A 13,245-nucleotide genomic window follows, 5' to 3' on the forward strand; every position below is an offset into this window, starting at 1 on the left:
GAACTATGCTCATTCACTGTGTAAATCCCTCTTCATGATCAGGAACCCTGCACAGAGAGAGCCTTCTCCTTTGCATGTACAGCTATAGGTGTGGGGGCACTCTTCACATTACAGTGGTTCCCATTCATTCCTATGGAGAAAGTGAAGCAGCAGCGCTCCTCACACATCCCTGTTTACCAGCTCCATTTCCTTTTGCCGACCCATTGAGATGGGGCAAATTGTGGCCCTCCGGATGACGGTGGGACTCCAGTTCCCATCAGCCCCAGCCAGCACGGCCAATGGTCAGGGATGCTGGGAGCTGGAGTCCAAAGAACAACAACAGGTTGCCAGAGCCAAACAGCCTGGCGCTCGGCCTGTGGCCAGACCTCAGACGTAGGCGCGAGAGGCGCGCAGGGCTGCGTGCGGGAGAGAGAGATGAGGGCGAGGAGAGATGAGGCTGCCACTAGAGGCCGGAGCAACCGGGATTGCAGCAGCCGCGAAAGGTGAGCGAGGCGGCGGCGGCGGCGGCGGCGGCGCAGCTGTTGGCAGGCTCTGCTCCGGGCAGCAGCAGCAGCAGCAGCGCGCCAAGTTCCCCCCGGAGGGCAGCCTTCCGGGTTCCTCTCCCGCCTCCCGGAGCGGGGTATGAAAGGATGCCCTGATGGAGCGCCGCGGCGGGCTCCAGCTGCCCCTCTGCGGCCGGCGGCTCCCGCCTCGCCGCTGGGGCGCCGTAGAGAGACCGCGAAGCAAACACCGCTTGGCGCCCTGAGGCGGTGAAAGGCGAGGCGAGGCGATGTTCAGCAGCCCCAGGCCGGCGCTGGCGGCTCCCTAGGCTGGGCTGAGCAGCGCTGGGAGCTCGGAGGGGGCCTCTCTCGGCCGCTCCTCCCGGGGGGCTTGCTGGGCGGCGAGGCGGCAGCGGAGGGATGGGCTGCGCTCCCAGCATCCACGTCTCGCAGAGCGGCGTGATTTACTGCCGGGACTCGGACGAGTCCAACTCCCCGCATCAGACCACCACCATCTCGCAGGGCACCGCCGCCACCTTGCACGGCCTCTTCGTCAAGACCGACGCGGCCGACTCCATCCCCTCGGTCCTCGCCTACCAGAGCCGCCAGCCGCCGCCGCCGCCGCCGCCGCCGCCCAACTGCCCGGCCCACAGGCGCAGGAAGCCCGCCGGCCGAGAAGGCAGGAGCGGGGTGCACCACTGCTGTGGCGTCGAGGCGGAGACTCAGACCAGCCAGACCGACGTCAAGGTAAAGGAGGCGAGGGGGGTTGGTGCCAGCACCGCGCAGGACAGCCTTGGGGGCCGAGAAGGTGGGAGACTCAGCTGGGGTGGGGTGGGGGGCAGGAGGTGAAGAAAAGGGTGGCTGGGTGTCCCGTTGCCTCACCAGGGGTCAAGGCGACCGCTTGAAGGAACCACCCTAAGCAGGCTTGGACGAATATCGACATTTTTAAAATCCACCCCAGTGGGGCCTATGCACTGGAAGGCAGAAACTTTTGACTGGCAAATCTTTTTCCCGTGGGACACCCTCAATACATGTTGGCTATTAATTTGACGTGGCCTTGGGCTATGGGAGGTGCCCCACTGGGGTGTGGGTGTGTGCTTTTGAAACTTTAGCCTGTGCCAAGTTTACCACCTTACTCCTTTTCTGACCGACTGCCTGACTCCTAAAGGGCAACCTTGGGGTGGGTGACTGCCCCCCAAAAAGGGACTTTTAGATGGGTGTCTCTTTACTTGTTTCCCAGGAGATGAGCAGCATGAGCCACAAAGAGAGGAGGGGTAAGGAAATGGCAGCATCAAGTGCGCTCTATGTTTTTGTCTCCTACACGGTGCTGTTTTCACTGGCAGTGGCAAAAAGCCTCTCCTGCTCTGAACAGAAGAGAAGGGAGCATGGTGCTGAAAAGCTGCAGCTTGTGCTGGGCAGAGATGCTGCTGCGGATGCACATGGGATGCAGCTGAAAGGAGCTGTTGCCATGGCACCCTAGTGACTCACTCCTGCTACAGGTCCCTCCCATTCTGGCCAAGTTCTGGTACATGCACATAGGTGACCACACTCACGTACAGTATTGGCAAGCAGCTACAATGCTGAAGCTCAGGGTCAAAGTTACACCACATCCCGAAGGCTTCTGTGCATTTAGCTTTTGTCAGGCCGTTTGCCTTACTCATGAAAAGTGTGCCTGCATTTATTCAACTATAGTATTCTAAGATGTGGCAGCAGAAAGATGGGTTAATGCAAAGATGTATTCCGAAAGGACAAAAGCATGAATTAATTTAAATGTGACAGTTTCCAGAATGGTAGCCATGTTAATTTGTCTGTTGCAGTAATAACAAGCCATGGGACCTTAAATGATCAACATATTCATGAACTACAACTGATGGAGTGGACTATAGGTTATAAATGCTTATGCCGTAATAAATGTTAGTCTTTACGGTAAGATGCTGCAAGACCTTGTAATATGAGTGGGAGATGAAGGGTGTGGAATACTGTGTGTCTATCCACCCCGCCCCACAGCTTTTTAATATTCTGGATAAACAATGTGTCAAACTTAGACTGTTTCTGGGAACCTGATTGATTTTTGTTTACAGTAATGGGCGACTAGGCTGTTAGCAGCCAGAAGTATTCTGAGTTCCTGGGACTGGGAGTCCATAGAATTTAGCAAGATCAAACATATACACAGCCAGGGTGGTGTAATGATTGGGGCATTCAACTTATAAAAGGGAGACCAGAGTCATATCTGTGTTTGCAGTGAAGTCCAGTAGGCAAACTTGGAGCTGGTTATCATCTCTCACCCCAATGTACTACATAGAATTCTGTAGATAAAATGGGATAAATGCATGTTACCCTGAACTCTTTGGAGGAAAGATGGGATACAATGGTGAGGAATAAATAAGGCAGGAACCAGTCACAATGGGTAAGGGATATTGAGTTTCTAGCTACAGTATCTCAGATTCATGAAATCAAGGCTAACATCAACATTTAAAAACAGATGTCAGAATTAGAAGGGGGGGGGAAGGATAGGAAAGAGGTAGAGACTAATGGCCAGAATGAAAGATCAGCACCAACTAGACAGTGTCCTGGTTCACATGCAATGCTACATTAAACCATGAATATGTGTGAGTGAGCAAACATGGGTTCCTGGACAAAAGATAATAGCTGCAGTCAAAACCTGGGGCTTAGTCAGACATAATACTAAGCCAAATCATGGCTTAGCTTTCAATAGGGCAGCAGCAGCAGCACGACCAGAGGAGGTGTGCAGTCTCCAGGCACCTGCATGTTTGCTCATCCACACTAAGGACACAAACTGGGCCAGTGTGTAGAAGACAGTACTGAGGTCTAGAGGAAGGACTAGAGAAACAGAATGAGGCAAGGACCAGGAACAGAGTTGTAGGGTAGATAAAGCTACAGTCATTAGCTTAGGGTGGGGAATTACATACTGTTCAAACAGTGACGCTGTTCAGCTTTCTCAGTGGAACCACAATACAGTCTGAAATACCATTCTTGGTACCTGTGAATTAAGACCTCAGAATTAACAGCAGTATAACAGATGGTATACCTATTGCCCTGGAGTGTTTCCATCATTCTGGACCATTTCCAATACTGGCTGGAAGACCATTGCCATTAACGTCTGGAAGAGCATGGGTCCTCACCCTGGCTGCATACAGTCAGTCTAAGTCGATTATGCTTGGCAAAGAGCAAGTTAAAGATCCGGCTATGACAGCTAGAAAAGGGATGGGGAACCTCAACTAGCCCAGGTGTTTTTGGACTCCAGTTCACATCAGCCCCAGCAAGCATGGCCAATAGTCAGGGATGATGGGATATTCCAACAACATCTTGAAGTGCTGCATGTTCCCCAACCCTGTTCTGGACTCATGAAAATAACACATTCAGAATGCCTTCAAATTAAATGGGAATATTTGGGTCTCTGTATGTATTTGGAGACATGGCGTTTCCCCTACTGTGTAGGTAAGTGAGTGCAAAGGGCCGTCCAGTACTCCGGTCGCAGAGAGCATGCTGGCAGGAAACCTTTGTAGTTGGGGATGCAACTGGCCAGTGACTTAATCTGGATCACATTTTGTAAATATGGAAACTGATAGAAATAAACATAAACACATGAAAAACTCATGCTGTCAAGTTGCAACCAGTTTGGTCTTGGTTGGACATTGTAATTTGCATTTGTTGCTACCACTTTCTGCAAACATTTGAGGGAAGGAGTTTGTAAATTGCTTAAAGGTAAAGGGACCCCTGACAATTAGGTCCAGTCGTGAACGACTCTGGGTTTGCGGCGCTCATCTCGCTTTAAAGGCCGAGGGAGCCGACGTTTGTCCTCAGTTTTTCCGGGTCATGCGGCCAGCATGACTAAGCTGCTTCTGGTGAAACCAGAGCAGCGCATGGAAACACCGTTTACCTTCCCGCCGGAGCGGTACCTGTTTATCTACTTGCACTTTGACGTGCTTTTGAACTGCTAGGTGGCAGGAGTTGGGACCGAACAATGGGAGCTCACCCCGTCACGGGGATTTGAACCGCCAACTTTTTGATTGGCAAGCCCAAGCGGCACAGTGGTTTAACCCACAGCACCACCCGCGTCTTAACACCATATTTAAAAGGAATGGTAAAGAACAGGAAGAGTCTTCAGTGACACCATTCTCCTCTTACCTCCAATTCATGTAGAGAGAAAATGTGCCACTCTGCCAGGAATTTCACTGGGTAATTTATCCTTCGGTGGGATAGGCAGGCTTACAGCTGCAATGCCATCTGTCTCCCACGCTGCAAGTAAATCATAACTACCTGGACAAATAGTCCCATTTGGGTACAATCTTATAAATCACAGTGGTGTGTCAGCAACCTTAGCAGCATATATACATTATGGTGTTTTTCTTGTTCAGCTAAAGTTTAATTACAGCCCCATCTTTTATAGTCAGGGCAGATTAAAGCAGGTATGTTGAATGGGTTTTGAACTCAGAAGTGAAAAGTAAGTTCTTAATTATGCCAATTTGCTTTGCAGATAGCTTAGAAGGCTTTGTGTAGGATTTCTATAGATAGGGGTGCTAGTTAAATGATGAGGTGCTGGCAGCAGTTATCATCATTATGAACCAGTTATATAACTCTATTATAACTTTTTTAGTATTCTTGAGAAGTAGAAAGATGTGTTCTCCTCTCTCTTCTTTTATAATAAAGTCTGAAAATTCACCAAGCAATATTATAACATAGGAAGAGCTAGAAGGAATCAATAACAACACCTATTTGCCATGCTGTGCTACAACAGGGACAGCACAGAACTGAGAGATTTCTGGATTAAGAAGGCTAGCTTAAATGCTTCATAATGCTGGTTTATATTCCAGACTTTGGAAATCTAAAAATATATCAAGTCTAGCTTTTCTTAATGATGATGAGGACCAGAAACCTATTTTCAAGAGATAGATGAAAATAATTAATAAATTCTTTAGCAACTTGAAGCTGTTGGCTCAGTACACTGCAGAATGCAAGGTCATGTAGTGTGTAAGGCAACATTTTAGGGCACAGAAACCCAGTGCAAGGGTGAGTGTTGAAAAATGTGAAGTTTGGTACATTATTAACAGGTTGTACTTCAAATAGTTATTTTAGTTCTGAGCATTATTTAGCTAATGAGTGCATTTGTACTGCAGAAATAGTTATCAATATTTCATTCCTTAAATATCAGTCCATTTTGTAGTTTCCTGATACAATAAAAAAAATTTTTTATAGGAAATAGTAGCATATATAAATACTACCAGTTACTGCATCAGTCCAATGAAAGTACTATAGGATTTCCATATGAATGAAAACAAGTTGTGTTGTAAGGGCACAAACTAGCCAATAAGCACTATGAAAGTTTTATTATTATTATTAGGAAATATTTCTTGGCTTCCTGAAAACTGGCTCTGTGTGGCACATCCAATTATAAAAGGTCTTTAAAAACAAATAGCACATGGTCTGTGCTGCAGTGAGCTTTGATAAAGCAATTAAAAATTAACAGGAATAGAAAAGACAAATATTCTTTCAGTAGGAATTCTACCCAGGCAAGGATTTCATCAAAGAGATGGTATAAAATGAATGAAGAAACAGAATTATACAACTGTAGAGTTGGAAGGGATTCTTGAGCGTCATCTAGTCCAACCCTTGAGAAATGTGTTTTTCTCTTCCTGCTGGCTAATTGTATTCTACCCACACAACACATAGGTAGTGAGTGCTGCTTGCAATTGGCTGAACTCTTCAGATGTTAGAATGGAGCTGGGATGAAGGCAGTGGGCTCATGGTACCACTGGCATTGGTTTGGGTCTTCTGCTGTCACAGTGAGATAAGCAACACAGAGTAGCAGAATATCTTAGAATTTTAAGACTAAGGACTTGTCCACAATACTTTTTGTCCTATGCCTAGAAAACATGGGTCCAGGTGGCTTTCTGCTTGACCCACTTTTTATAGGCATGGGTCCGCGTGGGTTTGCCTTTGCCCCAACACTTTCCCCGCAAAAAACCCCTCTAGCACCAAGTTGGAACAAATGTCAATCTGCAGAAAAGCTGATTGCCATTTGTTCTGATCCAGCACTAATGACTGGGCTTCCCCGGGAGAAAGTGGTGGGGCAAAGGGAGGTGTGGATAATCCCTAAGATTAATGTGTGAGTTTTGTTAAATTAACCATATAAATAGTACCTATAGGCTGATGGCTTTAGAAAGACACACTGATAATGCAAATTGATCAGATGAACTTGGGCCAGTTGTACTCTCTTAGTCTCATCTACTTTCAGAGTAGTTGTAAATTTAAAGTAAAGCAACCCACAGTGTGGCTAGGGTGTTGGACTTGGGAAACCACAGATCAATTTCCAATTTGACTATGAAGCCTACTGGAAAACCTTGGAGGCAGTCATGCACTCCTAACCTGTGTCACCCTACCAGCTCAGAGAGTTCTTATGAAGATAAATATGTATTATTTGCCCTATAATATAAACTGGTAGATGATACCATATGCCTTGGGGTTTGATTGATTTTTTAAAAAAATACAATTATAGATCAAAGCAATTATTGGGAAGAATGCCATGCAATGCAAAAAGAAAAAGGAACCTATGAACAGATTTGGTGGGGTTGTTCCTAAATTAAATTTTAAGATTAAGATGATGAGCATGATAAAGACAAATGTGAAATTTGCTTTTTTTGTTTCCTCCCCTTCATTTTATTTAGATTCATTATCAGTTATGAACAGTGATCAGATTTGGGCTCTTATGCATTTAGATTTGATGAGTAATTATTAATGGATTAAATCTCTCTCTGTGTGGAGAAAGTAGTTTTTTAAAATATATATAATGGCCTCTTGTTTCAGCCAAGATAGTAGCCAGATTCTGTCCAGAATTTTTGCCCATTCCTAAGCTAGAAAAAACAAATCTCAATCACATGAGCACTTTTTCACTGTGAGATGTCGAGACACTATTATGATAATGCACTTCTAGTAAGTTTTACCTCCTGTTTAATAATTAGCCCTTAATGCAAGGCTCTGTGCTCTTTCTTCTGTCATTTCATGCCAGATGTAGAAAAGGAGCACATCAATTCCATTAAAGCTGTCTTACAGATATTAGCTTGCTATTTTAGGGTTTTGCCTTAAATTGCTAGCAATTTAGTGTCAATGTTCCTTGCCTGTTCTAAATTCCTTTTCATTTTAGACAGGGTTTTAAAATGTGGGTGGGTGGGTTGATGCATCCTTGAGCAGAGGGGAGGATGAGCACACCATGGAATAAAAAGAAAGAAAAATTGGAGAATAAAATATTCATAAAATAGTGGGGGATAGGTATAAAATAGTGGGGGATAGGCTTGCTTCTCTTTTGCACTTTTTAAAGAAGCAGAACTGGCTTGGTAAAATCTCCACGGCCTGGTTTGATGTTAGTAAAGTGTAGAAGCTTATTTTATTTCACAAAATTTATGTGCCACTTGATTGTAATAAAACCTATAAGTTGTTGGCATCTGTCTGTCTCGGGGCACAATGAAGGAGTATGTCTTTGGGGGAGAGTTACAGCTGCAGAGTTACAGTGCCTGCTGTGTCTGAAGAGACGGATACAGGAGAGACATGTTTTGTTGCAGCTGGGGCAGATGAGGGTGTCCGGTTGTGCTGCTGCAGATGCACCATTTGTTTTCTCTGTGCTCCTCCCCTTGGTCATTCCTCCTCTGGTCACTGACGTAGATACATGATCTGGCTGTTTGTCTCCAGGCACTGAAGTCGTCTGCAGGGGGTCCCCAGATGGTGGGGTTGATGTTTCCAGCCTTCATTTCTTGTCATATCTTTGTAACGCTGAGCTGGTCTGCCAATGGGCCTGGTGCCCGAAGGCAGTTCCCCGTACAGCACATCCTTGAGGATCCTGCCATTCCTCCATTTTGTGGACATGACAAAGCCAGCATAGACATCCCTGAGACAGGAGTGCAAACATGCTGGAAATGTGGGATTGGGAAAGCACATCTTTGTTTGAGATTCCATCCTGCCATGTGATGCAAACCTATAAATGTTTTACCAAAAGAACAACAACCCACCATTACATTTATTAAGAAAAGGCAGTTGAAACAGGTATTTAAAAACATTCAAAAGATAATTGAAATCAGCACTAAGCTAAAGAGTGATTAAAACATGTATATGGTATCTGAAGAAGTGTGCATGCACACAAAAGCTCATACAAATAAGAAACTTAGTTGGTCTCTAAGGTGCTACTATCTGCAGCGTTGGTGGTATAGTGGTTAGCATAGCTGCCTTCCAAGCAGTTGACCTGGGTTCGATTCCCGGCCAACGCAGTATTTTCCCTCGCCCTCTTTTCATTCTTAGGGACGCGGGTGGCGCTGTGGGTTAAACCACAGAGCCTAGGACTTGCCGATCAGAAGGTTGGCGGTTCAAATCCCCGCGATGGGGTGAGCTCCCATTGCTTGGTCCCTGCTCCTGCCAACCTAGCTGTTCGAAAGCACCTCAAAGTGCAAGTAGATAAATAGGTACCGCTCTGGCGGGAAGGTAAACGGCGTTTCCGTGTACTGCTCTGGTTCACCAGAAGCGGCTTAGTCATGCTGGCCGCATGACCTGGAAGCTGTACGCCGGCTCCCTCGGCCAATAAAGTGAGATGAGCACCGCAACCCCAGAGTCGGTCATGACTGGACCTAATGGTCAGGGGTCCCTTTACCTTTACTAAGGTGCTACTGGAAGGCTACCTACCTGTAACTAGAACATGTATAACGCTCTACATATCTGGATAGGCTTGCCTAAACAAAAGTGCCAAAAAGGGTACAGCAAAGGTGCCTGCCTGGTGTCAATAGGCAAGGAGTTCCAAAATGTAGATACTGCCGCACGAAAATATCAATTTCTTACAGGTGCAGAGTGAATATCATGTGGTACCTGTAATAGTGCCAGTTCTGGTTCAGTGGGGACATATGAGGTCAGGCAATCCTGCAAGTAACAATTTGTCCCTATAGGCTAGTATTGCCTACTCTGACTGGCAGTGACAGTCAGGACTCCTGGTCATTTTAAGTGGAGATAAGGGTTAGATTAGAAGTTGCCCTAATTGTTTTGTTGCTTCCCATGCCAGTGTGAGCTGCCAGGCGGTAAGAGGTAACACAGTCATCTGAGCCTCTTTCACACATTGCTGAAGCAACATGGTAGCCAGTCCATTGAGCTGTCCTGGGACTTGCCACACAGCTGTGGCTACAAATGAAATAGAGCCGAGTCACAGCAAAAGGTGCAGAGGAGCATAAGGAACTGAAAGGTGCAGAGGAACGTCTGAAGGCTAGTGCCAGAAGGAAAGCCCATTCCAGGCACACATAGACTGGGCTCTTCCAGCCACTAAGTCAGCAGGGATGGTGCTCCAGCACTGATTAGAAGCTCATCTGAACATTTATGTGCTGCCGAAGAAGAAGAAGAAGAAGAAGAAGAAGAAGAAGAGGAGTTTGGATTTGATATCCTGCTTTATCACTACCCAAAGGAGTCTCAAAGCGGCTAACATTCTCCTTTCCCTTCCTCCCCCACAACAAACACCCAATGAGGTGAGTAGGGCTGAGAGACTTCAAAGAAGTGTGACTAGTCCAAGGTCACCCAGCAGCTGCATGTGGAGGAGCGGAGACGTGAACCCGGTTCACCAGATTACGAGTCTATCGCTCTTAACCACTACACCACACTGGCTCTCAGAGGAAGGAACACTTATGCAAAGGGAAATTATTTCAGATGGGAAAATGTAGGGAACCCAGCCCCTCCTCTCCACAGAGCAAAACACTCTTAACCACACAGCCACAAGAGCAGGCAGCAGGAAGGCCCCTGGTGTAATCTTCCAGGGCCAAACCCAGATACGGCCTCCTTCCTTCCTCTTGCCCTATGCATAGGGAGATTCCCAGCCATATATTATGATGGAACTGTGTGTGTGATCACAGCAAGCCAAAGGCTTTAGGTGCTCAAACCATGTCTACAGATTTCAAAGAGAAAGGACTGGGAAGAACCAAACAGAGAAGTAAGGGAAGCTTTCAGAATGACTAACACAAGGACTGTAGCTCAGTGACAGAGCACATACTTTGCATGTAAAAAGTCCCAGGCTGAATCTTTGACACCTCCAACTAGTGCTGGGGGAGACCCCTGACGAGCTGCTGCCAGTTAGTGTAGGCATTCCTGAGTTAGAAGGACCATTCATTTGACTTTGCATGAGGCAGCTTTCTGTGTTCCACTCCGGAAGCAACAGGTAAGTAAAGTCTGCCATTGTGAGAAAAGCTTGGTGCAGTTTATCTCACAGTAATATTAATTTAAAAGGCTGGGCAAAGTCAACAAAAATTTCGCAGTGTGATAATTTTGTATTATTGCTGTGTGTTGCACAGCCACAGCCCTTTGAAGTACTGTTCGAGTAAACCGTAGCGATTGTAAATACTTTGCTGGGTACTGTGGACAGTATCAGTGAAGTGCACCTAATTCCCACAGAAATTAGCTGTATTTTTATGAGTTTGGGGTGGTAAACTGGGTGCCAGAACTCCTCTAATCCCTGGATCCAGCAAGTGTTAGAATGTAATCAAGGCTTCTAATTCTCGGAAAAGCCAAACTAGCCTCCTGGTGAGGTGATAGCTTGGGTGATGAGCCATTAAAGGGGTTAAGGTGCTGGATGCAAGGCAGCAAATGGGCAGGCCCCTCTCCCTCAGGAGATAAAGCCAGAGTTTTGAGCAGAGATAGCAGTGATGGGACCTAGGAAGGAAAGCAGCAAGATGGAGAAAGAAAGGGAGAGCAATGTTTGGTTTTTGTTCGATCCAAGGCTGTGGCTATGGGAGAAACAAGACCCTTTTGGGGTGTTAATGCTGTGAACCCCTTCATAGTAGGCTCAGGTTGTATTTATGTGTAAATGAACCATATTTCATAAAGACACCACAGTCTCCGCTGTGCCTCTTTCCCAAAAGGAAACACGAACCCTGGGTAATTGCCTGGAATCTCGCAGCGCTCTGTGATTGGGGTGGGGTGCAACAGTATTGTGCTTTTTCTGTAACTCACTTTGAGAGCCAGAGTTGAGCTAATTAAGGACGGTATCATTAATATTAGAATAAATAAAGAATGTAACTTGCATCTGGATTCCACTCAGAGAGCAGAGTTGAAGGCAGATTATAGGTCAGATTATGAGTCAAATATTGAGTATTCATACTAGATTTGCTTGAGAGCTGTTTCAGGAAGGATATATTATGCTAGTATTATGAAGCACTTTAGTTCCCCCTTTGGAAACTGAAGTAGGGGACATCTCTGACTCCGAGCAAAAGCTGGAGAAGTTTGACTCTCACAGATACCCACCGTCATAACTTTCACAAACATTTTTAATATTAACTTCCATTCACTGAAGGTGAATGGAACCATCATTTTCACAACCATCATTCACTATGTAGGCCAACCTGAACCACATTGCAGTAGTGGGTCAGGTATGCATACTAAAAATAATAAACTACTGGTATATAGACACAGGTGCAGTCCACCAAAAGCTTCAAGATTAAATTCATTTTCCAAAGGAGATCCTATGAAGGTAAGAAATTGCTGTTTGTTTATTTGCCCTATGCCCAGAGCAGAAATCAAACCAGAGAATACAATCAGTATTTGCTGCTGCTGCTGCTGCTGCTGCTGCTGCTGCTGTTTTCAGCCTGCCAATGATATGTTGTTGATTACTGCCCCCTCCCGCATTTGTATTATGTTTTCTTTGCACTGAAATGAATTACCTTTGCATTGAAATGAATAGTGTATTCAAATGTATTCAAAATTACATAATTATGTAAAATTCCACCACAGTGGACAGAGAAATAATGTAGTTTTTATTGGACACCAAACTGCATCGGAAGAGGAACAGTGGTGTATCGGAAGAACATGGGTTGGAACAGAAATACATCCCAGCTTGGAATTAATATACATTATACACAACTCAATCTTATGCATTTTTCTTAGGAAATAAGTCTCACTAATGTCAATTGGACTTACTTTACATACAGGACAATGCTAGTCTGCATGTGGCTATGTCACTCATATTTAAATATTAAATCATTCTAAAAGGCATTTAGGGTCACAATGAAACTACTGTAGATTGGAAATTTAGGCTTTTCAAGAAGGCGCAGCTTGCTAGGGCATTAAACGTTAGTCATTTGTTGGGATCTTATGCCTTTGTAGCCTTGTTCAGACTGACATTTGGGAACTAGTTTACAGTCCTTTGCTGTGAACCAGTGGCGTAGCGTGGGGGGTGCAGGGGGGGCCGGCCACACCGGGCGCAACATCTGGGGGTTAGGGTTAGGGGGCGCAAATCCACGGGTTAGGGGGTGCAAATTACTTGCCTTGCCCCGGGTGCTGACAACCCACGCTACGCCACTGCTGTGAACTTTGAGCTTGAATTCCTGCTCCACCACTGTAATAAGCATTAGAGTCTGCACATGGATGCTGTGGGATAAATGTGCAGAATCCCAAGGGTCATTCTGTTACCCTGCCACATACATAACCAGGCCATGTGTGAACTAAGCCCTCGTGTAAAACTTGTCATGTTAATGTTTGTTTTGTATTAATTATATTCCCTTTTTATTTTTGTGTAATATATTCAGATAAATGCTGTTAACATGGTCTGACACTGGGGCAGAAATCTTAAACACTGTTTTCATTTAGCAGGCTTCAGCAACCGAGACAGAAATTGGGCCCATGAGGCTGACACAAGATCCTATTCAGGTAGGACATTTTTTCATTTTAGTAATAACTATTAAGTTCAGTATTAAGGTTCAACTAACTGCTACAATCCTTCAGCTCAGGAAAATACACA

At 45.5% G+C, this 13,245-nt stretch overlaps 1 protein-coding gene across 2 annotated transcripts in view; it reads left to right on the top strand.

Moving 5' to 3' along the window:
- The first annotated feature begins 881 nt into the window (after window positions 1–881).
- PDE8B (phosphodiesterase 8B) overlaps window positions 882–13,245 on the top strand; it is a 40,281-nt gene continuing 27,917 nt past the window's right edge. The window contains exons 1-2 of one of the 2 annotated variants that reach the window (XM_079995419.1): window positions 882–1,226; window positions 13,095–13,154. In XM_079995419.1, coding sequence (XP_079851545.1) covers window positions 900–1,226; window positions 13,095–13,154 — 387 coding nt within the window. In that variant the 5' untranslated portion in view covers window positions 882–899. The remainder of the gene's footprint in view (window positions 1,227–13,094; window positions 13,155–13,245) is intronic. The other variant, XM_079995420.1, reaches the window with a different exon arrangement.

The sequence above is a fragment of the Podarcis cretensis genome, assembly GCF_951804945.1.
Source record: "Podarcis cretensis genome assembly, chromosome: 11".
In the NCBI taxonomy this organism is placed as follows: domain Eukaryota; kingdom Metazoa; phylum Chordata; class Lepidosauria; order Squamata; family Lacertidae; genus Podarcis; species Podarcis cretensis.